Source organism: Neofelis nebulosa, chromosome 5 (assembly GCF_028018385.1).
Source record: "Neofelis nebulosa isolate mNeoNeb1 chromosome 5, mNeoNeb1.pri, whole genome shotgun sequence".
Taxonomy (NCBI): Eukaryota; Metazoa; Chordata; class Mammalia; order Carnivora; family Felidae; genus Neofelis; species Neofelis nebulosa.
In genome coordinates, this window is record NC_080786.1 from 157711871 (window position 1) to 157737106 (window position 25236).

Below are 25236 nucleotides of genomic sequence, written 5' to 3' on the forward strand. Positions count from 1 at the left end.
GGCGGCCCGTCTGGCTGGCACCAGCCACACCCACCACAGCCCTCTAGCCTGCTTCCCCGGAGCCCCCACGCTCCCCAGAAATGCCCCGCATCACCTCCAGAAGGGGCCCCCCAAACCCTGGGGACCCACCTGCTCTCCCTCCACCCCTGAGGCTTCTGGGTGCTCAGGGGCTCTGCCCCCCCACCCCCACCCTTGCATCCCTGCTCTCCTGCTGACACCAGGCTCCCCCTCGGAGCCCAAGCGGCCACTGCAGGCTGGCCTCCCCGCACAGAGGGCAGTGGTCCCTCCCACTGCGAGTGTGGACCGTCGGGGGGCGATCACCAAGCTGGTAGTCCCAGTCAGGCCGTGCGCAGGGCCTCCCCTGGCGGCGCCCCAACTAGGTTCCGACTCCCTCAGGGTCACCTGCGATGGCTCCGCCCCCAGTCCCCATCCCCGCCTGCGCCAGCTGATGGCTCACCAGCGCCACCTGCCGGGCTCCTGCAGGCCGGTGCCTCAGCCCGCGTGGGACACTCACCCTGTCCCACGCTCCCTGCTCTCAGCCGGACAAGGTCCTGCTCTTACCGACCACCTGCCACCCGCAACCTCGCCCCACAGTCCGTGCACACGATCCTGCGGCCACTGAGCACACGTTCTCCCAGGTTCTAGAAGCACCGCCTGACCAGGTGCTGCCCGCCGGCCGGCACCCACTGCACACCTTCCCGGACGCCTCTCGCTGCCATTTCTAAATCTGCCTTCATCCTGTGCCCTCGCATCTCCCAGAAGCCAGCCTGCTCTCCACCCTCTGGGGCAGCAGAGTCTTGGCCTGAGAACACGGGCCCCCCACTTCTGATCCGGGCCCTTCTGCTCACTTTGTATGGGTGTTGGTGTTCACTCGTGCCTCGGTTTCCCCATCTGTAAAATGGGAACAACAGTTCCTACTTCACAAGGTTAAGGGTCACGGAGTTAACATGTACAGACTTTCAGGGCACCTGCGTGGCTCAGTCGGTTAAGCGTCTGACTTCAGCTCGGGTTGTGATCTCACGGTTTGTGAGCTCGAGCCCCACGTCGGGCTCTGTGCTGCCAGCTCGGAGCCTGGAGCCCGCTTCGGATTCTGTGTCTCCCTCTCTCTCTCTGCCCCTCCCCAATTGTGCTCTGTCTCTCTCAAAAATAAACATTTAAAAAAATGTACACAAACTTGTTCCGAATAGCTGCGGGCACAGAAGAGCTATTAACACGCCTGTTTGCACATACACCAAAAATAAACGCAGCTCCCAAGCTATCCGTTGGTTGATGGATTCGGACAAGAATTATTTCCCCATATAAAGACAATATGAAAAAATAGGCCCATGATTTCTCTGAGTGCTGAGAGGCACGGGAAGTAACAGTAAGGAGCCGCAGAGGGACGCTGGGAGCGGAGGGCGGGTATCAGGGGTGACTGACCCTCCCGAGTCATAAATGGGCTAAGCTACCCGCCGCGGGCCCCTGACCAGCTTCCTCAGGGACGCGCTTCAGCAACAAGCGGACTGGCTTTTCAGGCCTCGTGATGAACAGCACACAGCCCCGAGGTGTATATAAACCCCAAACACCCCGAGCACCCACCACACCCACACCCACACCCACTCCCTCCTGCAGCCCCACCGCCCCCACCATGGCCGCGTCCACCCTGTCCGTCTGCTCCAGTGACCTGAGCTATGGCAGCCGCGTCTGCCTGCCCGGGGCCTCGGACTCCTGCCCCGACTCCTCCTGGCAGGTGGACGACTGCCCAGAGAGCTGCTGCGAGCCCCCGTGCTGCGCCCCGGCCCCCCGCCTGACCCTCCTGTGCGGCCCCTCCTCCCCCTGCCAGGGAGACTGCTGCACCCCTGCGTGCTGCAAGCCCGTGTGCTGCACCCCTGCGTGCTGCAAGCCCCTCTGCTGCACCCCTGCGTGCTGCAAGCTCCTCTGCTGCACCCCTGTGTGCTGCAAGCCCGTGTGCTGCACCCCTGTCTGCTGTGAGGACTCCCCCTGCTCAGCCCCCTCCTGCTGCAGACCCTCCTCCTGTGTGTCCCTGCTCTGCCGTCCCGTGTGCAGGCCTGCCTGCTGCACCCCTGTCTGCTGCAAGCCTGTGTGCTGCACCCCTGTGTGCTGCAAGCCCGTCTGCTGCACCCCTGCGTGCTGCAAGCCCCTCTGCTGCACCCCTGTGTGCTGCAAGCCCGTCTGCTGCACCCCTGTGTGCTGCGAGGACTCCCCCTGCTCAGCCCCCTCCTGCTGCCAGCCCAGCCCCTGCTGCAGACCCTCCTCCTGCGTGTCCCTGCTCTGCCGCCCCGCGTGCCCCCGCCCCGCCTGCTGCACCCCTGCCTCCTCCTGCTGCCGCCCGGCCTCCTGCGTGTCCCTGCTCTGCCGCCCTGCCTGCTCCCGCCCTGCCTCGGCCCAGAAGTCCTGCTGCCAGTGATGTGGCCAGCCGTCACTGTGGGGACCCCCAGCACTCCCACCTACCAGCCTCCCAGCTGCTTTGGGGTCTGTCTCTTAGGCCCCTGTGAAGTATAGACAGCAGCCCCTCCTCTCAGGCCTGGGTGGGAGGGGGTTCCCACCCAACTCAGGATGACTCTTCCCACCTTCCTGCCACACTCCTTCCGGGGTCCCAATGGTCATGACTTGCGACCACGTCCGAAGCGCAGGCCACAATGGCCTCCCCTCCTCGGAAGCTGCTTGGGGAAACCTAATAAACGTGCTTGCATTAACCCCGTGTCACCTGGTTCTCTTGGGGCCAATCCTAGTTGAACACCCAGCCGGTCCCCGCAGAAGTGAGGACTGGCTGCCCTGTGGTCCTCGGCCACACCAGCCCTTCCTCAGGGCCCCGCCTCTCACTGGCCTGGCACGGGGCTCCCGTCCCGCAAGATCTGGGCCAGTCACAGGCATGGTGGCCGTGGCCGTGGCCCTGGCGGGTAAACCCTCAGGGACTCAGTGGCAGCCATCCCGGGCGCAGCAACCCTGGGCATCTCTCCCCTCTGCAGGGAGCCCGGCAGGACGCAGGGTTTGGCATACCCTGGGGGGGAAGGGGGCGGTGCAGGCGTCCAGCAAGCACCCCCTTGGCCGCCAGAGCCCTCCTGCCTCTCCTTCCTTCTCCAGCACCTAACACCCTCCTGTCTCCGGAGCTGCGTCCTCAGACCACACACACAGGGCCGAACGCCTTTCCCTCTGTAGTGATGATTAGATCACAGCGCCCACCCCGCTCCCGGCCCAGAGCAGCCTGTGTCTGTCCCCTTCAGATCAGAGCCTCAACTCTCAGTGACCTCCTGCTGCACATCCTCCACGGAGACACCCTTCCCCCCACCCTCCCACACCCCAGCCCCTGACCCAGCCTGGCACAGCCACCAAAGGCCCCCGTGCTCCCGTTAGTGTCACTCCTGCTCCCTCTCCTGTGCATCTGTCCCTGCAGAGCTGGCCCCGGCCTCTAGGACACAGCTCTTGACTTTTCCAGAGCCCCACCCTGACCTCCCTCCCCCTGCACCTTGGCTCTCTCTCCGGACACGTCCGGCTTCTCCTGGGCTCCAGGCCACATGTGCACCTCCAGATGTGACCCCCCAGGACCTGCAGAAGTTGAGCTTAGGCTCATCTGAGCTGAACTGGCCCCCCCTCCAGGGGAATGGGGCTCCTGCCGTGGCCCTCCCATCCCCACCCCCACCCCCTGCCCGGCTGGCGGTTCTTCCAGGGAGAGGCCTTCAGGGTCTGTGCCTGCCTCCATTTCCCTGGTTCTGGCAACAGGGGTCCCTCATTTGCTAAACAACGCCGGGCAGATAAGACGGGGACCGAGAGCTGCAATGGGGCCAGGCCAGAAGATGACAGGCCCGCTGCTTGGAGGCCCCCCCGTGGCTCGTGCACATCCCTCTAAGGAAGGTCCAGTAGGAGACGCCGCCCTTGCAGAAAGATGATGGGAACTCAACGACTGCGAGAGGACTCTGCCTTCCGGGGCCCTGCGCCCTTACGCCGACGGGCAGGGCAGGCCTGGGAGCACCGGCACTGAGGTCACGTGGCAGAGCGTTTGCCCGTCCCCGTGTGGTCCTGTCCTCGCCCTGCAGCTCTGTGCCTGCGGAACTGCTAAGTCTGAGTGAGAAGAGCCAGCACGGACCTCCTGGAGCCCCCCTTTTGATCCAAAGCATCTAGGGAGTGAGGGCCTGCACGTGGTCTCCTGTAAAGGGAAGCCCCAGCGGGTGCAGGACAAGGCTGTCCAGTTCGCCAGGACCTATGTCCCAGAAATCCGTGCTTTGAACCTTACCACAGGGCCAGACGGTGACCGCCCTCCGGGACCTGAAGCCTCGGGCCCTGCTGTGCACCTTCCGGGCATACTCACGTGCCTGACAGCCGCTGAGAACCTTCTAGCTGATTGCATCATGACTTCTCTAAGCTTAGTCTAAGCGACTATGAGCCCATCTTGCCACAGAGGGGACAGAGGCCCACAGAGTGCCCAGCTGATGTGGTTCAAGCTCCAGCAGTGGTGGGCAGTGGGCAGTGCAGGTAAAACATAGGTATGTTTGCAGGGACACGGCGATAGGCCACATAACGCTCCCAAAGACAGCTTCACCAGAACCCCAAACGGCACTTGTAACCTTGCATGGAAAAAAGGACTTCGAAAGGTAACTGTGGATGGCTGACTAAATGCAGAATCCCACGGTGGGCAGGTGACCCGGGCCAGCCACGTGGGCCCTAGACATCCAGGGGCCGTCTGGGGTCCTTACACCAGAGAGGCAGACAAGGAGGAGGCAATGTGACGGGAGGCAGAGCTCGGGACGCTGTGGCCACAAGCCAGGGGGAGTCACCAAGCTGGAAAGGGCAGGAGAGACCCTCCTCCAGAGTCTCCCGAGGGGGCAGGAGCCCTGCCCACACCCCGATCTCAGCTTGAGAGACCTGCTTTCAGAACTCTGGTCCCCAGAACTGAGAGAATAAATTTCTGTTGTTTTAAAGCATCGGGAGTGTGGTCATTTGTTACACCCAATCCCAGGAAGCAAATACACACGTGCACGGTCAAGTTTGTGTGATGAACGTAGCTTTCATCGTTTCTAAGGATTCTGGTTTGAAATGTCGCCGAGACAATGTAAAATAGCGGTAATAATTTAAAAAATAAAATAAACCCTCAGCCTTCTAAGGAGTCTGGTCCAGCCACCCCCAAACCTGGCAGATACTCTAACCCAGTCGCGTGTGTACGGCCTCTGAGAGTCGGCTGCCCTCCCACCACCCCAGACCCCTCGCACGGCCACCACACCCCTGCACAGTGACTGAGATATCACAGAACCTCCGCGTGCTGGCCCCGCTGACTCCCTGAGCCCCCACAGGCACCCTGCCTCCGGTTACCCACCTGCCTGTGTCTCCCCTCCCCCTCCTCCGGCAGAGGCCCTGGCCCAGGGCTGATCTACATCTGCTCGCCCACCCCCACCCTCCACGCCCCCACCCCCTGCTGTCCCGGCCCCTGGCTGTGCCTGGCACAAGAGCTTTTAGTGACTGTTTCCAGGACCCTGAATATCCCACAGGGGCGTCCCGGGGGCCCACAGAGGGGACTCCAGGCTCAGCTCTAGGAAAGATACAATGGCAGGGAGAGAATGAGTGGCACAGGGAGGGAGGCAGAAGAAGGGGCAGAAGGAAACGCAACCAGCTGCTCGGCAAGCAAGCGGGGGTGGGGGGGGGTGGGGGGGGTGTGAAACCGGTCCACAGCCCAGCCGGGGGAGGTGAGGGGCACCTCATGCCCTGCCCCACCACGCCCACCTTGTGGCCAGAGCCACAGGGGCCCTGGGAGCCCAGAGGTTGGAAAGGAGACACGCCCGGAGAATTATGGCGGCTGCCTGGCCAGGCACAGGCCCACCCCTCCCCCGGCCCACGAACTTGACCCCACAGCACACAGCCCGTTCGTCCCCAGGCCACAGCCTTCCACCCAGGCAGTGGTCAGGCAGAGACAGCCCGCACCACGGCCAGAGCCCTCTCAGGCATTTCTACCCTCCCTTCATCTCTTTGCACTTGGTGACAAATGCAAAAGAATGGGGACCACGTGCCCCAGAGACGGGCACCCACATCAGGAGCTATTCCTGAGGCCAGAATCCGAGTCACCTCCCCTGTTACCACGTCCCTAAGACGACTGTCCACTGGCTGAGAGCCCACCCCTCCCCACACACCACATCCACCTGCCTCAGCTCCAGCCTGGCCTGATGGCCCCACGCCCACGCAGCAGACTCGCTCAGGACCCAACACACAGGGGCACATTTACGAGCTGGGTGGCATCTTCTGGGAAAATAAACAAGCCGTAATGAGGGGTCCCTGAAAACTAGCTCTAAACACCAACAAGGAAGGGGAAATGTCCTGAGCCTCTGCTGGGAAAACACACAACACAGAGGGCTATAAAAGTGAGCCCGAACAGCTGGCACGCACACCCGCACTCACACACACACTCACACACCCACACCCACTCCCTCCTGCAGCCCCACCGCCCCCGCCATGGCCGCGTCCACCCTGTCCGTCCGCTCCAGCGACCTGAGCTATGGCAGCCGCGTCTGCCTGCCCGGATCCTCGGACTCCTGCCCCGACTCCTCCTGGCAGGTGGACGACTGCCCAGAGAGCTGCTGCGAGCCCCCGTGCTGCGCCCCGGCCCCCCGCCTGACCCTCCTGTGCGGCCCCTCCTCCCCCTGCCAGGGAGACTGCTGCACCCCTGCGTGCTGCAAGCCCGTGTGCTGCACCCCTGTGTGCTGCAAGCCCGTGTGCTGCACCCCTGTGTGCTGCAAGCCCGTGTGCTGCACCCCTGTGTGCTGTAAGCCCGTGTGCTGCACCCCTGTCTGCTGCCAGGACTCCCCCTGCTCAGCCCCCTCCTGCTGCCAGCCCAGCCCCTGCTGCAGACCCTCCTCCTGCGTGTCCCTGCTCTGCCGTCCCGTGTGCAGGCCCGCCTGCTGCACCCCTGTGTGCTGTAAGCCCGTGTGCTGCACCCCTGTCTGCTGCCAGGACTCCCCCTGCACAACCTCTTCATGCTGCCAGCCGTCCTGCTGCACCTCCTCCCCCTGCCAGGAAGACTGCTGCACCCCTGTGTGCTGCAAGCCCGTCTGCTGCACCCCTGTCTGCTGCAAGCCCGTCTGCTACACCCCTGTGTGCTGTGAGGACTCCCCCTGCTCAGCCTCCTCCTGCTGCCAGCCCAGCCCCTGCTGCAGACCCTCCTCCTGCGTGTCCCTGCTCTGCCGCCCCGCGTGCCCCCGCCCCGCCTGCTGCACCCCTGCCTCCTCCTGCTGCCGCCCGGCCTCCTGCGTGTCCCTGCTCTGCCGCCCCGTGTGCCCCCGCCCTGCCTGCTGAGGCCACCATTCTGATGGGCACGTCCCCCCAGGGCCAGCTGAGCACTCTGGGGAACCCCGGCTCTTCCCTGCCTCCTTCAGGATCTAACCCAGCGCAATCTCGGGCACACAGGTCAGCGTGAATGTTCACCATCTTCGGAGCCTAATAACCAGGGCCGAGCCGGTTCACAGCCTCACATCACGACCAGATGAACCGGAGACAGCCCTCCCCTGTTACTGAAAGGCCCCCAGGCTGTTTCTGGCAACCACGGCCCCCAGCTCTGCAGTCTTACTGGGGCTCCCGGCCCTAGAAGCTGTCTGCCTCCTCCCAAGCACACATCTGGAGCTAAGCGAATAAACCTGCAGTCCTGGCCTCCACTGGCCCTCTCTCCCAGCCTCCGGGCTAACGGAACCCCGACTTTAGCAATCCTGCCGATGAGCCACATCTTGGGAACACTTTCAATGGCAGTGAGTTCTGAGGCCCACGCTGGTGGTCACCAACTGCACCTCCAGGCGGCTCCGGGTGGCTGGACAGAAGGTTCGGGCCTCAGGTGGCCACAGCCACCCGGACAGCGGGCCCCTTGGCAAGAAGGCCCCATTGCTTTCTTGAGCGGGGAGGCCTCGCTCTCCCCGGTCAGTCCAGCATCAGGATGCAGGGCCCAAGGTGGTTTCTGGGCTGGGAGGCAGGCGGGGCCGGGCCTTCCAGGGAGACAGCTAAAGGGGGCATTGCCTTCTGAGTCTCTCTCTCTCCATCTGCCCTTGAACTTCAGTGTTTTATTCAAATGTCCCCCCGCCTCTGCCTGCACATGCCAATGTGCCATGCCGTCCCCGGCCGCACACCCCGCCCGGTGTGACAGAGGTCAAGAGGAAGACCCCAGAGGCTAAGCCACTTTGAGTTCCAACACCCTGGCATCTGAGGCCCAGGGGTGCTGCCTTCCAGGGCACTTCCCTCGAGGCTGTCTGGATGGGGCCCCCACGTTTCCCAGGGTTCCCCATAGCAGGCCTCAGTCCCAGACAGGGTCACTTCCTCACGGTCCGTGAGTTCGAGCCCCGCGTCGGGCTCTGTGCTGCCAGCTCGGAGCCTGGAGCCTGCTTCGGATTCTGTGTCTCCCTCTCTCTCTGCCCCTCCCCTGCTCGTGCTGTCTCTCTCTCTCTCTCTCTCTCTCTCTCTCTCTCAAAAATAAACACTAAAAAATTTTTTTCAATTAATATTCTTTGCTTCCTAACTTTCGTGCAAACAAAAAGTGCCCTGGCCTAATGGGTGAGAATTTTTAAAGAGGACGACGTCAGGGTGACAGAGTCAGCCTCCCCTGGTGGCGGTGCGGGGCCCTGGCTGGCATCTCACCTCCTCTGCACTGGGGAGTGAGTGGGGTGGTTCTCTCTGAGGTGTGATTTTGGGGAGACGAAGGTGAGGGGTGTGGAGGGGTCTCCTGGGGGCGCGGCGCTCAGATGAGACCTGGGGCTCGGGCTGCTTGCGCTCCACCGGGAGGCCCCCAGCCCCCAGTGGGAAGTCCCCCCCTGGACAAAGGACACGGCGGTACAGAAGCCTCTTCTTCCTGCGGGAGGATGCTCCGTGAGCCGCCAGGAGGGGGCGTCGTGCCCACACAGGGTCTCCAGGAACCGATTTGAGGGCCTCTCCCAGGGGCCAGGATTCCCCAGAACTCAGGCTGGAAAGCACCACTCTCCTGCAAGCTTCTGGCTGAACAAGTGCAAGGACAAAGTTGGTGGCCGAGAGAGCCATCCAGGCTTCCTGCCCCCCAAACGCGCAAGAGGCCAGATGCTGCCCGCTGGGCCAGCTCCCCGGCCTCCTTACTGCCAGGTAGCTTTTAAAATGCAGGTCTGGGGGCACCTGGGGGGCTCCGTCGGGTAAGCACCCAACTTTCGAGCTCGGCTCCGGTCACGATCTCACGGGTTTGTGAGTTCCAGACTGGAGGCAGGCCCTGCGCTGACAACAGGGAAACCACTTGGGACTCTCTCCCCCTCCCTCTGCCCCTCCCTTGCTCACGCTCGCACTCTCTCTCTCTGTCTCTGTCTCAAAATAAATAAACGTTTTAAAAAATAAACTAAAGCGCGGATCTGTTCTGTCATTTCGTGAGTACTTTCTCTAGCTCTAGGGATGAAGTGCCCCCGCAGGCACCCAGAGCCCAGGTCTGACCACCCCACCTGCTCCTGCAACTGGCACCCTGGGTCCCCCACTGCCACCCTCAAGGTTCCTTCTTGAGCCCCCCCCCCCGGGCCCCTCCCACTCTGGAGGATGTCGCAGCTGCTGGTGGCTCTGTGATTCTAGTGTCCCCAGGGGTGGGCACAGCACCGCCCTTGCCTGGGTATGGAGTGAATGAAGGAGCGAAGAAGGGGTACGAAGGGGCGAGTGAAGGGATTCACTCGGACTAGGTTCCGAGTGACACCAAGGCTGAGCCCTGGCGAGGAGCCCACCCCCGGGTGCTCTGGGGGCAGCAGGAGGGGAAGAAATGGAAGGGGAGACACCGTGACCCTGACGTCCGGCAGCAGCTGACAATTGTGCCCCCCACCCCTTCTCCGTACCCAGCCCCTTGGAGCCCCCCAGCGGGCCCGCCCGGGAGGGTCCAGCCGCATCCCTCCACCTCGGCCTCCTGTCCCCGTGGACGTGAGCTGGGTGTGACGGATGCCAGGGACTTCCGCCCAGTGTCCCCCCCACCCCACTGTCCACAGCACAGCCCATCAGGGCGTCTCCCCCAGGACGGCCCCAGCCACTTTCCCGGCACGCAGCCCAGAACCACGGATGTCCTACAGGACCCAGGAAGGACCTTAGGGACCCGAACCTCAACATTTTGGTCCCAAAGCAGCTGGCCCCGCTTGGCGGAGCGGCCGGGGGGTCAGGGGTCAGGAGACGCGGGCTGGCTCCTGGAGCCAGGGAGGCCAACGGCTTATAAGAGGCATGTCGCCCCGGAATCCTGCCGGCCACACTCACCCCCCGGGAGGCCACGCCAACACCACGTGCACACCCTGCGCCCCTGAGCCCTGAAACCTGTCCGAGGGCCACCACGTAGGTTTCCCCAGCCTGCACCTCCCACCTGCCCCCTGGTGGCCTCGTGCATGCGGCCTGCCCGCCGGTCCCTCTGTCCCGCTTGGCCAAGGCTTTCTGAGACTTGCCCCAACCTCAGACGCACCTGCACCCACACCTGCGCAGAAAGGCCAGGCCCCAGGCCCCGCCACTCGGCACGTGGTCTCCTGGGCAGACACGTGACCCAACTGCCCTACCACTAAAACACCTATCCGTAAGGTGTCTGGCACCCTGGGTCACCCTGGGAGTGGTGAGCCCCCCACCCTCCAAAGAGCACTAGTGCGCTGCTCGCCAACGTGAGCGCCCACGCGACCCTGCCAGCTTTCCCGCCCGGACCCCGTGCCCGCCCTGGCTGTGCGACACACGGCCCTGCCATCTCGTTCCCACAAAAGCCGCACGGAAGTGGCCCGCTTACCGTCCAGACGAGGCCCTCCCCCCACACCCCCAGCCTCCTGGACCGTGCTGCCCACACCTCCCCAACGGCGAACTCAGAGTCCTCCAGACTCCACTCCCCAGTTCTGCCGACTCCTGGGCCCCTCTGGCCGCCCTGCCTTCGCCAGCACTGAGTTACCTCTTCCCAAAGTGCAGGCGTAAGGCTACCTTTGCTGCCCCGCTGGGGTGAGGATACCCCCAAATCCAGCCCATAGTCCCCCAACAGCCTCGCAGCAGAGGCAGACGACGGCAGCACTGGGAGCCAAAGCCACCCCGTCTCCCCAGCACGCACCCTCCGCAGAACGGGGTGGGACGCCCAGGGGCACCAAAGCCCTCGCAGACAGCACGGCACCCACGGTCGCCACCCCAGGCTGCTGTCATCTGTGCTCCCAGACTCGGGGCAGGACATGACAGCCCAGGGCTGCGGCAGCCAAGGCTCCTGGCACCTGGCGTGCACACAGTGGCACAGACCAGGAACGAGGCCCCCGGGCGGGCAAAACGCGCCCCCCCCCCCCCCCCCGCACACTCACACAACCCCGCGTTGTAAACTCAGGTGCCTTCCAAAACAGAGAGGAATCACAGTGATCGTATTAACCATTTGAAGTCCCGAACAGCCGAGCACGAGTGCCTTGGAAGCACTCCAAACGCACCCGACTTTTATCTTTCCTCCTGAGTCCCGGTGTTTATAACTGGGTCACCTTTTAACTATCTGCAACAAGCCTTTAGGGCGCAGGGGGCGGGCTTTATAAATAACCTTTATTATTACTATGCGGGCTGACTCTGTTCCCAGGGCTGAAGGGAACGTGAAGGTACACGTCAGTGATTCATTCCCCACCGGGGAGACTGCCGCACTCAGGGCAGCGGCTACGGCAGCGCTGCCTGGGGGTCCTTCTGGGGGCCCCCCGGGACCACGTGGTGGCCTCCGTGCAGGGGGTTTTGCCTGGCAACAGGTGACCTTCAGATCCTGCACTGCTTGCAAACCACAAGTCCCAAGGCAGTCACTGCGGACAGGAGCCCAGAGTGCGGGGGTGGGGGAAGGGGGGCTTCAGTCCCGCCCCCACCCCAGGGCTTTGGCTGCTCCCCTTCACAGGGCACCCGTCCACCCTGTGGGTCAGCATTCCAAACTTGGGTCAGCATCAGTCATCTGCCGGTCCTGTCACTGGAACCAGGCCCCATCAGAGCAGAGAGCCCTCACATGGAAGGGACCCCGGCTGAGTAATTTGCACGTAAAACTGGAAGGGCCCTGCCAATCCCCTGGCAGCTGCTCCCCCGCCCAGCCCCTCGCCGCGGACCTCACTCACCCACCTGCGGCGGGTCTCCAGCTGCTGGGCCTCCTCCTCCAGCTACTTTGTGTTTAATGTTAGCTCTGATAAGTAAAATCTCTTGGTAGCGACTCCAGAAAGACAGAGTGATGTCATGGCCGTTAGCTAGTCAACATTTCCGAAAGAGGGGGAGCAGAACCGCGCCCCCGCCAGGAGCCAGCCGGTGGCACTCTCCCCAGCGCTGGCGTGGGTGTCTGGGGCTGTGCTTTACTAAGCGCAGACCTGGGGCTCTCTGAGCTTGCGGCCTGAGGGGGGCGGGCAGAGGTGGGGGGGGGGGGCTGGCTCATTCCTGAAGCAGGTGCAAGGCCTTTCTTTCCCCAGGATGCACAGGAAAATACTTGTGAAGCCCTTGGATGGAGGCTGGTTAAGGCTTTGAACCGAGTCCCCACCCTGTCAGCAGCTTAACACTGTGCCGCCCCCCCCCACCCCTTTCATCTCTGCCTCTGCCCGCCCCCCTCTACCTGCCGGTGCCCCCGAAGCAAACCCGGCTCGCAGTGACCTTGACCGGGGGATGGGAAGTGGCACTGGCCCGCGCAGCTGCCCCCCTCCCGGCCCCCAGCTCAATACCCCCCTTACCTGTGCAGGGTTCCCATCGCCGGGTGCCTCGGCCCGGGGTCGCCAGGGCCAGGAGCGGGACACACAGCATCAGCAGGACAGACATGAGGAGTATAGGTCCCAAGCTCCATCCAGGGGCTCCGCCCTCGGCCCGCAGGGAGGGAGCTGCTCGTCCGACACCCGGGTGGGCCCTTTCAGGGTGGCAGCAGGGGGCCCTGGGGCAGTCACTGTGATGGCCACATGCCCGAGTCCCGAGACAGGACAGAGGCGGCCCCGGGTGGCACAGACCTTCTCAGGGCTCTGCCGGGGGGGAGGCAGGTGGCGCGGGCCTATCTCATTTCCGCATGGGCTCGGGTCCTGCCGTGCAGGTGACAGGTGATAGCATCTCAGCACAACTGCGGTTAGTCATTGGCAAAGCACATTTCTCCCAAAGGAAAGACAGAAATAGGTGTGCCGGTGGAGAGCTGGGAGCAAACCAGAAAAACTCCGAGAACCTGTTTTCCGTGGGTGCAGACCCCTGCCTTAGGAGGACAAGCTGCGCGCCGAGCACAGCCACCGGGTCCCAGGAGGGGCCGGGCTTTGAGGACGGCTTTTATCTGGTGCCCAGCCCTCCCGAGGGTGTGTGGGTTTCAGGAATTCCCCTCCGGAGGGAAGCCAGTCCGCGGGAACAGCTAATGAGAAGACACGGGAAGACGGCCCGGGGGCGGGGAGCGCCGAGGCCCAGCTCACGGCGGGAGCTGCCCTTCACCGAGGCCGAGGGTCACTTGGGTCTGACCTCTCCAAACCGCAGCGGGCAGGGTAGTAGACGGGAAAGGCTGCTCCAGGCAGGACAGCTTTTAAGCGCGATTATTGTTGTTTATGACGCCCTGCCCTGCCCGCCCCTCTCCAGAGCACCCAGGGCCGGCGGGGGGCGATGGCCTGTGTGCGGAGACACTGCGTCCTGGGCCCTTTCCCGGGATCCGCAGGACCCTTTCGTAGGCCGCCGGTGACCTTTTTCCTCGCCGCAGAATGACTCTGCCGTGGCTGCAAACACCACACTCCCTCCAGGGAAGCCCCCGCCCCCGGGTCTGGGCAGAGGCTGCGGGGGACACAGGTGCTTGTGAGGGGGGCCCAGCCCCTGGGGTAGGGCTTGCTGGGGGGAGGGGGGCCGGCAGGGGGGAGGGGAGAGAGACAGAGAGATACAGAGACAGAGGACGAGAGGGAAAGAGGATGTTGAAGCCTCTCTGCATGAAACTAACCATGTGACTGGAGAGATTTTGTTCCCCCACCGTCTCTGGCTCTAGACAGTCAGAGACAGACAGACATCTCCCCCGCCTCTGTCTCTAGACAGACATCTGCCCCTCTGTCTCTGTCTCTAGACAGACATCTCCAACAGAGGTTAACAGACGGCCGCCACCCTAGTCGCACGTTTCAGCTCACTGAGGTCACAGGAGGAAAGCCTGGAAAAGCTCGTTAGGCACATGACTACGTACAGCAGCCTCCGTGGGCCCCGGGGTGGCCTCCCGCACCCCTGCTCCGGGTCCCCCGCCAGCCCAGGCCCGCGGCACACAGCGCAGGGACGCAGCCTTCCTGACCCCACCGGTGCAGGCGCCCCCGGGAAGGGAGAGAGGAACTCACCGTGGGAGAAAGGACAGCGGTTTGAACCCAACAGTCGCCCTCTCTTCTTTCCCAGTTGATGAGAACTCTGTGGGTCTCGGTGGCCCTGGGTGGTCACGGGTCAGGAGGGCAGGGGACACAGACCCAGGCAGCATCACTGTGACTCCTGCTGACCCCTCCCACCTGACACCGACCTCTGACCCCAAGTCTCTGGCTGGTTGGTAAATGATCATGTATGTATCATTCTTTAACGCGCAGATCTGAAGAATCGATATGCTGCTACCTTGAGGCTTCCGGGAAAGTCTCCTTCTATTACCTTTGACCCACTAACACTAGCAACACTCCCTCGACACACAAGGGCTCATTAGTGGAAATCCGGTTCACATTTACAACTGCAAAAACACGTGCCTCAACGCAGAAAACAAAGCGCAGAACTTCCTCCTCCGGACCGGTTCCCACGGCACCCCGGACCAGCCGCCTAGACGCACCCGGTGAGACCCTCAGGGTGGGAGCCTATAAAGCAGGTGCCGGGTGTCGTTTACGTCGGGCCGCAGCTGCACACGGGCTCTGAGACGCTCAGCAAGCAGGAGACGCACAGGCCCGGGGTCCACGTCCCTCCCTCCCCTCCCTCGGACCCCAAGCCCGCCGGGGCCAGAAAGGGCTCCCTCGCCTCAGAGACGCCTCACCACCGGCCCAGAAGCCACGCTGACGTACAACCCGTGTGTAAGACAGAGGTCCCCGCCACCGCATCACAGACCAGGGCCGCTCCGCGATTGCTGGGGACCTGTCCGAGCCTCCCAGGGTCGGGTTTTCACCCGGGGGAGGCCGGGTAGGTCCCTGATCGCTATGGAGACGCGGGCCCCGCCAGCCTGGAACTGGCCGGAAGGCCGCTCTACCTACCGGTCTGCTGACTGCCTCGGGAGGTCCCCGGGACGTCTCCTTAACTCTGGGCACACCCTCACGCCCCTTGTCCGCTGTGGTGACAGAGGAGGGCCTCATTCGCTCCGCTGGGGACGCGGGCCTCCTCAAGTGGCAGCAATAGCCCTGGAGAATCCCAGCGTGGCCGCGGCGTGGCTGCCTCTCTCCAGGGGCTGGGCCACATGTCCCAGGAGGGAACTGTGCTTTCTCCAGGAAGACGAGGACTCGCAATAGGAGCAACGGGACACAAAAACTCCAGGTTAGAGAAGTAAGACGTCGGTATCAGCCGATCACCCAGCTGGTTCTATTAGACTAGCCTGTCACCCGCGGGGGAGACCAGCCTGTCACCCGTGGGGGAGACCAGTCTGTCACCTATGGGGGAGATTAGCCTGTCACCTAACCTGTCACCTGTGGGGGAGACTAGCCTGTCACCTGCGGGGGAGACCAGCCTGTCACCTAACCTGTCACCTGTGGGGGAGACTAGCCTGTCACCTGCGGGGGAGACCAGCCTGTCACCCGTGGGGGAGACCAGTCTGTCACCTAACCTGTCACCTAACCTGTCACCTGTGGGGGAGACTAGCCTGTCACCTGCGGGGGAGACCAGCCTGTCACCCGTGGGGGAGACCAGCCTGTCACCTAACCTGTCACCTAACCTGTCACCTGTGGGGGAGACCAGCCTGTCACCTGGGGGGAGGGGGGACTATTGAACCACAGGGGCTTTCAATACAGACTCGAAAATTCCTCCAGAACGTATGCCATAATTTGACTCGTAATGAACACGGTTCTAAGGATGTTTGAAGAGAGCGCCTGGCTCACCGCAGTCCAGACAGACTCGGGAGCACCTGGCAAGCTGGCCCCCGCCCAGCACCCAGCGCTCACCTGTCGGCCACTGGCCCACCGTCTCCAGAAACACAGGCTAGAATTCCGTTCCGAGAGTGATCTAATAGGAGAGGGCTTGTTATTGAATGAGAGAATGAGAGTTTGCCTTGTCGTGTGATGACCCCTTTGGACAGCAGCACTTTTAATGCATTCTTTGCAAATAGTTTTCCCCCGATCACCTCTTTTTTGATCCTTAGTTTAAATAATTTTGTGATGTTTTTGTCTTCTGCCAGGTATTTAAATTTATCATCTAGTCAGCAGCATTTTCCTTATGCGTCTTCAAATACAACTCTTAAATTTCTCTGCTGTTATGTCGTCTGTTTATATTTGGCTCTCCGTGCCATCTGGGGTGTGATCTTGGATATCTGGAATGCAGTGAGTTGCTGTGTTTCCAGAAAGCTGTTATGCACGCACCATTTATTAAATACCTCACCTCTCCCCACCACCTTAAAATGTCACATTTATGATGGATCAGGCCTCACGCATACTTGAACTATTCCATCAGTCTCTGTTCTACTAATCTCTTTGTCTATTTCCTTTACCAGCACGTCATTTGGGTGAATGTTTATAGTAAGTGTTCATACCTACAGATCAAGGGCAAACTCACTAGTTTTCTCACTTCAAAAACATATTAACTGTTCTCTTTTTCTCTTTCATATTTTCTCTTTCATGTGAACTTCAAAAATTATTGGTTCTCATTTCCATCTCCAAAACCAAAATCAAACGAGCAAAAATGTTATACGGATACCTATTGGAATGGCAACCAGTTTACTGATTAATTTCAGATAATGGACATTTCTATGATATGAAGTCTTCCCCACTCAGAAACATGGATATCTCTCTGTTTATTTCAACCTTGAATTAAGTTCATCAAAAAAGTGTGATTACCGAGGCCCAACACGTGTTCGGTAAAATTATCCCTGTAAACGTCCATACACTTACTTACGCCTTTATTAACACAATCCCCCTATTTCCACAGGTTATTAGTTATTGGTAGTATAAAGAAAACTGGTTCAGTACAACTATCTTGTATCTCTCAACCTCAGATTCACTAAGTGATTTTGGAATCTCCCGTTTTTCTAGATAAACAAACATTGTCTGCCAATAAGAATACTTTTGGCTTGGGGCGCCTGGGTGGCTCAGTCAGTTAAGCGTCCGACTTCGGCTCAGGTCATGATCTCACAGTTCGTGGGTTCGAGCCCCGCGTCGGGCTCTGTGCTGACAGCTCGGAGCCTGGAGCCCGCTTCGGATTCTGTGTATGTGTGTCTCTCTCTGCCCCTCCCCAGTTCATGCTTGGTCTCTCTCTCTCAAAAATAAATAAACTTTAGAAAAGAATACTTTTGGCTCTTCTGTCTTAATGTGTGTACCAATTTGTTTCCTCGTAGAAGGGACTGGAGCCTTCAGAGCAATGTTGGCAACAGCGAGGAGAGTGGGCTTCTCATCCCTGATTTCAGTGGGAACAGCTGGGAGCATCACCACCCTGAAAAGCTTGTCTCCTCTTTTACTTAGAGTAGGAATGACCACTGTATCTTCTCAAAGGCTTGTGCACGTCAGTTGATGGGATGTTCACCTTGTCGGTGGAATTCACTACGGTGCTCTGTTCCCAGTGCTGAGCCATACTTACTCCCCTGCTGTAAAGCACGGGGGTCATGTGCATTTTCCTGGTACTGCGTTGTGGGACTCAGACCAACATTTCGTCCAGGAGGCTGCTCTCCTGCTCACATTCGTCTCACTCTCCCTCCAGGCAGCCCCTCAGGCCCGTCTTCCCCTGGATGTAGAAGGCTGAAAAATGTGTGTCGTGGCCCCCGCTGAGGGCGCTGAGCATCAGGCCACCCACCCGACATGCTCCTGGGTGCTGCAAACGCATTATCCACCACCCCCCCCCCACTCAGAAAAGGCCCCACCCAGGGCGACAGGCCAGAAACCCAGAGCTCGTCCTTGGCACCTCCCTCGGAAGTCCCTTTGAGTTTACCCCCAATCATCCCTGCCACCCGCACCCTACTGCCTTCCTGGCCCCGGCCACCTCCCTTCTGCACTGTCACTGCCCGACTGTCTCCTACACCCCTCTGGGCCTCCTCCTGATTGGAGCGGTCTCTGCAGAACCCAAACCTGGCCAGACCGGCCCCCCTTCAGCCGCTCCCAGTTTCTCCTGGAATAAAGACAACGTTGGCCTTGTGGCCAAGAAGGCACTGGGTTCAACCCTGCCCCACACCCAGCTGCAGTGTCACCCCCCCACGTACACACACCCTCCCTCCAGGCTCCAGTGCGCCTCTCTCGGGCCCACATCCAGCATGTCCCTCCTTCCACCGGGGCTGCTCCCAGGCCGGGCCCTCTCCCCAGCACCCTCCTCTCTCCTAATTAACTCCTCTGGGGAAAGCCTCCTTGTTAGGGCCTCTCAGCACACTTCCTCCGCGTCTCCTTCAGGGCCCGTTAGATCGCAGTTCAGGTGATCCTTTGAATGACATCTGTCTTCCTTCCCAGGGTGGAAACTCCGGGTGCCCAGACTATGCCCGTCTGGGCTCAGCCTCGTATCCTGGCATTCAATAACGTGTAATCTATTAGTGAGCTCACTCTCCTGAGTGTGGGGTGATGTCAAGGTGATGCAGGCTTTATGAAATGAGCTCAAGTCCTTTCCATTCGTTCCCAGGCTCAAGAACACTTCAACTATCCTAACAATTTGTTTTCTGCAGACAAACTGGGCTTCGCTTATAAGAACATCTGAGCCTTCTTGCAACATTGAAAAAAAAAAAAAAACATTAAAAAAAACTTTTCGGGGCTCCTGCGCGGCTCAGTCGGTTAAGGGTCCGACTTCAGCTCAGGTCATGATCTCGCAGCTCGTGGGTTCGAGCCCCACGTCGGGCTCTGCGCTGACAGCTCGGAGCCTGGAGCCGCTTCGGATTCCGTGTCCCCCTCTGTCTCTGCTCCTCCCTTCCTTGCACTCTGTCTCTCTCTCAAAAATAAATGAACATCTTTTTAAAAAAATTTAGAAAGCCTTTTCAACTCTACAGAAAATTTAACCAAACATTTGTTTTGCCTTAATGCACCTGCTGGTGACAGCTTATCCCGTGGGCTTCTGTGAGACATCTACAGGCGTCTGTGCAAACGTTTCTTCTGCTGAGCCATTTGGACATAAATTGTTAACATGACCTTCACTCCAGCCATCTCTGCATGTGTTTCCTAAAATAAAGACACGTTCCAACACTTCCACAAGAAGATCACCGCATCCAAGAAAAATACCGTTAATCCAATAAGGATAGTTAACACAGTGACCAGATTTAAGCTCCAGACGAGCCTCTTTTGATGGTAAATGTTTCGAACAGACTTCCATTTCTTCTCCTTGTTCTGTTTTCCTTCTCCTTCGTAGCTTAATATTGATGGCTTCTATTTTTTTTTTTTTTCAGGTACTCTCTACACCCAACGTGGGGCTCAAACTCACGACCCTGAGATCACGAGTCACATGCTCCTCCGACTGAGACTGCTGGGTGCCCTGATGACTTACATCTTACCGGGAAATCACCCACTTCCTCCAAGTGTTCGTATTTACTGGCAAAGAATTAACATGATATTCTCTTAAAATCAATCTCTTCTGTAGCTGCAATTGTATTTCTTTCCCGTCTCCATGTTGTGTATTTCGGCACTCTGTACCTATCTCTGAAGGTTTGCCACGAAGTCATGCAACTCACTGGTCTTTTGAACACCCAAACTTTATTCTGCACGTACAACATTAACACCGCTTCACCAGGCCTTTCGTTTTCTCTTTCTTCCTTTTTTTTCACGGACCTGACGTTTTATTAGATTTATAATACTTCCTTCCAGTTTGGGGCTTTAATTCATTTATACATTTTCAAGCATATGAGAACGCTTTTCCCCGCTATTCGGCAGACGGTTTTACCAACATGACGTATAAAGCAGCTGGTTCCCCTGTGGTGTGTGTGCTGGCTCCTGAGCTCTGCCCCATCGGTCCCCGTGACTCCACCCGTCCCCCCAACACGCACCTGAGCTCGTCGGCACGTCCGTGTCTGTGGCCGCTGTGTGCTCTCAGCATGCCTCTCCCCGGTTGGCATTTAACGGTCCTCTCCACCACAAGTGCTTACATTTCTAGAAGTCTGTTGAGCGGGTTTTGCTACTTGGGTAGCCGCGTCACCGGCCCTCTTCTTGTCCCCTGTGGAAATGGGGCTTGAGACCCTGGAGGGACGGTCCTTTGCCTCTGACCCGGGAGTCTCGTGTCAGAACCCACAAAACTGTGGCAGGCGGACCCATTAGTTTGCAAGTGGGGCCGAAGCGCTGCCCCTCAGGGCCCCAGACACAAACCTCTTGAGGTACTGAGTGATTTCACTCTGGCGTGAGCCACACGAGGCTGGTGGGGAGCACACGCGGGCCCCAGGACCCCATCCACAACAAACTCCCCTGCCTCCTCCTCCAGGCAGCTCTCCCTCCTGTCTCTGCTCTGGCCCCTGGAGCCATCCGGTCGGGAGGGACGGTAGGGACGTGCGAAGCCCAGGGTGTCCCTCAAAGCTCCTCGGGGGCCCTCTCAGCAGGGGCCCTCCCTCGCTCCGCGCCAACACCCGGGTGGGTGCTTGATGGCCACGGCCACACGGGTTGCCGCCTGGCCAGGAAAGTACCGGGACAGCCGGCCGGAGGGCCCTCCCCTCGGGGAGGTGGCGAAAGAGTCACGAGAAAGGAGACGGTGGGGGCGGTCCTGCAAAGCCTCGCCGCGACCCCAACCGAGTCCGCGGGGTGCCCGTCGGCCGGGGCTCAGGCCTCCCTGCTCGGAGAGCCCACCGGAAGCACCCCCGGAGAGAGTGCCTTCATCCGGGAAATGAACAACGCTCTGAAATCTGCCAGCGTGACGGTTAATTCTGTGCGTCAACTTGTCGGGACCGCAGTCAGGAGAATCCGGGTGCTGCTGGAGGCCTGCTCTTCTGTGAGATTACCATCTACTATCCGCCGAAACACGCGAGGGCCTCGCCCCATCTGTGAAAGGCCTTACGGGAAAGACCGAGGTTCCTTCAAGGAAGGAGTTCTGCCAGGACTTTGTCTTCAGACTCCATCTGCGACGCCAGCTCCCCCCGGGGGGGTCCGCCTGCCAGCGGGATCTGCAGATCTCGGATGCTGGGGGCCTGCTGGCCCCACAACCACGTGAGCCGACTCCTGAGCCTCTGTGTCTCTGTGAGTGTGTATGTGCCTCCTCCGGAGAACTCCCTTCGAAAGTGAGGACGGTGCCTCCGAAATGACCTTCCAGGCCCACGAGGGTGGGGAGAGGCAGGAAGTGCAGAGGGGAGTGGGGGGAGGAAGGGGGGGGTTCAGGAACTGGGGAGGAGGAGGACAGGAAGGGGAGTAGGAGAAGGAGGGGCAGGAAATGGAGCTGGAGGAGGAGGAGGAAGAAAGACCGGGCGTACAGCTGGAGGAGGAAGAGGAGGAGGGGGGGGCAGGAAGTTGAGAGGGGGGAGGTGGGGGAGGGCAGGAAGTAGAGCTGGAAGGGAAGGAGGAAGAAGGGGGGCAGGCAGTGGAGCTGGAGGAGGAAGAAGAGGAAGGGAGCAGGAAATGGAACTGGAGGAGGAGGACGGGGACAGGAAGTTGAGGGGGGGAGGGAGGGGAGGAAGGGGAGGGGCAGGAAACCCAGCTGGAGGAGGAAGGGGAGGAGGGGGGGCAAGAAGTTGGGGAGGGGGGAGGAAGGAGAGCGGGAAGTTGTGCTGGGGAAGTGAGGCTCTGGATGCTGACCTCTCTGCAAACAGTTCTGCTTTTATTATTCTTGTAACCCAGGGTTCCACGGAACTTCGCTTTAGCGGGAAAGGTTCTCTTCAATTAAACTCGAAGTGCCAGCACCGCTCCCGGGACTTTGGCCGTGCTCCCTTTCTGTGGATTCAGGTAGGATCTGTCTCCTTGGGCCCCTCCGCTCCCCGAGTAGGTTACGACATGCCTTAGGCATTTATTTACTGTTTTCTACACAATCCTGCCCTGTAATAACATCCCATGAGACTCTCGGCCTGGACCCCACCCACACGAAGCTGGGTGTCCACGGGCTCAGGAAACTGCCGTATTTGCGGTTCCGGGAGGGCCCTGGAGTTTCCCTTTGAAGGCGCTGGGCTCGGCCAGGTTTGCTTACTGTGGGTCTCGACGCGCTGTTTGGAGAGCAAACGCGGGCCGTCCCGGGGCACGTCGACTTTCTGACCTCGTGAACACCAAACCCTGTGAGGACGTCCAGGGGCACATTTACTGCTGGCACGGCCTGCTCCAAGGGGCCCCACCTGCTTTGTTTCCTACGGAGAACCGAACAGAGGGGGGCAAGAAGGAAACGTTTCCCGGGGCGCCTGGGTGGCTCGGTTGGTGGAGCGTCCGACTTCGGCTCAGGTCACGATCTCACGGTTTGTGAGTTCGAGCCCCGCGTCGGGCTCTGTGCCGACAGCTGGGAGCCTGCTTCCGATTTTGTGTCTCCCTCTCTCTCTCTGCCCCTCCCCCACTCATGCTCTGTCTCTCTCTGTCTCAGAAAGAAACGTTTAAAAAAAAAAAAGAAGAAGAAGAAGGAAACGTTTCCCTCCCTCCCCACCAAGTGGCCTTGGGCTTGTTTCAAATACCAAAAGCACCCGTATCCGTTGTCATCACTCAAGTTAGTTTTATTAACTGGTTATAAGGAGAGGGGATGCAAAAGGGGCCGGCCGGCGAGGCTCCGCCTCGGGCTCCGCTCTCCAGGCGCAGGAGGCAGGGGGCACGTTTGCTCCGGGGCCACCGCACAGCCCACAGCCGCGGCCTCCTCCCCTCGCCGAGCCTGTCATCTCCAGCTTGCCCACGGCACCAGGTGCCACCTCCGGGCAAAGCATGTTCTTAAAATTCTTTACAGATTAACCTGCGTTAATCTAACCCCGATAAAAGCACGGGTTTTACCTTCTCCTGAGAGCTGCATTGTAATTTCCCCAACAACCTGCTGAAAAGACCCAGGGAAACTTAGCAACCGGCCTCGGCCCGGAGGAAAGCTGCAATTACCCGGTGCGAGGCCGACGGGCAGCGCGGCCGCTTCAAAGGCGCGCGGGCGGGCGCGGGCAGGGCTATAATTAGCACCGGGAGCCCCGCGCACGCACAGCCGGCGGGAACAAAGGCGCCCACTGTTTGATGTGAATCACCCGGAGTCGGGCAGAGAGAGGCGAGGGCCTCACCCTGCACCGGAGACCCCGCGGGCCGCCCTCCCTTTGCAGAGGCAGGGACGCAACCCGGAGGCCAGGCTTTGCGGAGACCCACGGCCTGCGTGCGTCCCCGCCCTGGGCGCCCCGGGCAGGAGGGAGACGCACGCGGCCCGAGCGCCCACACGTGTGGGAGGGACCAGGGGACCCTCGTGGACAGGGCCCAGTCTGCACAGCACCCGTCCGGGGCTGGGTATGCCCTTGGGTGCCTGCAGAGCAGGGGACCTTGATTGCTGGGGAGGGAAGCCCCCAGAAGGACCCACCCCCAGAGAGAAGGAAGTGTGGCATTCCCAATGGCCACTCTGGCCTCCGTGTTGGTGTCCTGTCCTTGTTATCTTAAGACATCTGTAAAACCGTGTTTGCAAGGACTCAGGGTGTGTGAATGCTGTCACTGAGGCACCCACGCATCCAATGGAAAACTGTTTTGTGGCCGGTGGTGACGGCGGGGCTCTATAATTAGTTCGGGCATAATTTGTTAGCTCCAATAGAAAGAGAGTTGGGGGCATTTGGGAATTTTCTTAGTCCTGAGCCCAGATTATCTACGGCAACGTCCCCCTCCTTGCCTGTGGCCCCGGGCGAGTCTCTCTGCTGCCGGGGCCGGAGCCTCGTGCAGTCACCAACACCATGCCAGGCGCCTGCCTCTCCCGGACCCCCGCCTGCTGCTGGCCTGTGAGGCCCAGTGAGCAGAGGCCCCTGTGCTCTCCTAGGCGGCTCGCAGAACTGTCCCCTCTGGTCCCCCGTCCGACAGGAGGTGGGCGTCTGCTGCCTCCCCCACACGGCCACACACCTGCCGTCCTGCCCGGCCCCCTGGTCCTGTGCACGAGGCTGCGCCGCCTCCCAGGCCGTGCTCAACACAGCCACCCAGGCGTGGTCCGCCCGCCTCCCCAGCCGGCCACCTCTTCCCTGCGCTCAGGGACTTCTCCAGGGCAGCCCTGCTGTCCGTCTGCGGCCCAGAAACGCCACCAGTGTCCTGACCCCGCTGGGAGAGCCGCTCCAGCTCAGCCCTCTCCTCTGCCTCCAGCTGGCACCTCTCCTGCCCGAGCCCTGTGCCTGTGCCCCCTCCACGCCCCTCCTCTCCTCCTCCTGCGTCTCAGGACTGGGAGCCCCTCGCTGTCCCAAGGAGGTGCCCAGTGTGTGGACACGCCTGCCGGGCTGTGCGGTGAGGCCTGACTGCAGTCCTCCGGGACCAGGCGGTCCCGTCCCAAGACCCGGGGGCCCCTCAGGTACCAGGCTTTCCAGCAAGGTTGCCAATAACCTGAAACTGGCGTCCGTCACGCGCTCTGTACGTCTCGATGGAGCGTCTGCACGGTGCCAGGCGAGGGGCTGGGCCGCAGCCACCGCGGGCAGGTGGCACCGAGCTGGGGGGCTGAGGGAGGGCCGGGGGGGGGGTGGGGCCCGCAAGAGGCGCGGTCATGGGCACACCCCGCAGTGTGTGAGCGCCCACCCGCCCCCAGGTGGGGATGCGCTGATGCCGGGACAGGCTCGCGGGCAGCCCGCCGTCTGGGGGGCACACGCTTGAGGACAGGAGGAGGAGTGGGGCCGGGCCCGGGAAGGGGGCGGGAGGCCATGGGCGAACGGTGCAGGGGTGTGAGCCACGAGGAAAACGGCTTCTCCCCGAGTCTGGGTCCTCGCCTCCTCTCCTAGGAGGATGCCAGCCCTGGGGGTCAGGCCCAGCCGCGCCTCCCCTGGGCCTCAGTCGCCTCTCCGAGGCCGCGACTCCAAACACCTCCTGGGTCCTGGGGGTCAGGACCCCAACGTAAGACTCTGGGGGACGCAGCCCCTCGTACGAGACACACGGTGCCATTTACTGAAAATACAAGTAGACCCAGGAAGCACACGCGGGGCCGGCGCGCCCCTCCGCGTGGGGACCGGGCTGGCACGCGGGCTGGGCGAGTGGGCGCGCCGGCCCCGCGCCGGCCTCGGCCTCACACCTGGCGGGGCGCTGGCTGGCGTCCGAGCGCGTCGCGGCACTGGTCGCACGGGACTCGCACACCTGCATTTCTTCAGGCAGAATTCAGGAATCCGCACGTCCGCGGCCCGGGCCCGACCTCGCCAGGCAACGCCCC

General features: G+C 61.0%; 3 protein-coding genes across 3 annotated transcripts in view; 2 read left to right on the forward strand and 1 right to left on the reverse strand.

Annotated features, from left to right (window-relative positions):
• TSPEAR (thrombospondin type laminin G domain and EAR repeats) overlaps window positions 1-13667 on the reverse strand; it is a 155723-nt gene extending 142056 nt beyond the window's left edge. The window contains exon 1 of the mRNA XM_058732219.1: window positions 12624-13667. Within this exon, the coding sequence (XP_058588202.1) occupies window positions 12624-12708 (85 nt within the window). The 5' untranslated portion in view covers window positions 12709-13667. The remainder of the gene's footprint in view (window positions 1-12623) is intronic.
• On the forward strand, window positions 1580-2696 carry LOC131512956 (keratin-associated protein 10-8-like). The gene has a single exon (XM_058732214.1). It carries the CDS (start codon window positions 1628-1630, stop codon window positions 2405-2407), a length of 780 nt encoding a protein of 259 aa, XP_058588197.1. The 5' UTR covers window positions 1580-1627; the 3' UTR covers window positions 2408-2696.
• On the forward strand, window positions 5774-8436 carry LOC131512955 (keratin-associated protein 10-7-like). Its single transcript, XM_058732213.1, has one exon. It carries the CDS (start codon window positions 6436-6438, stop codon window positions 7273-7275), a length of 840 nt encoding a protein of 279 aa, XP_058588196.1. The 5' UTR covers window positions 5774-6435; the 3' UTR covers window positions 7276-8436.
• Window positions 13668-25236: the final 11569 nt, after the last annotated feature.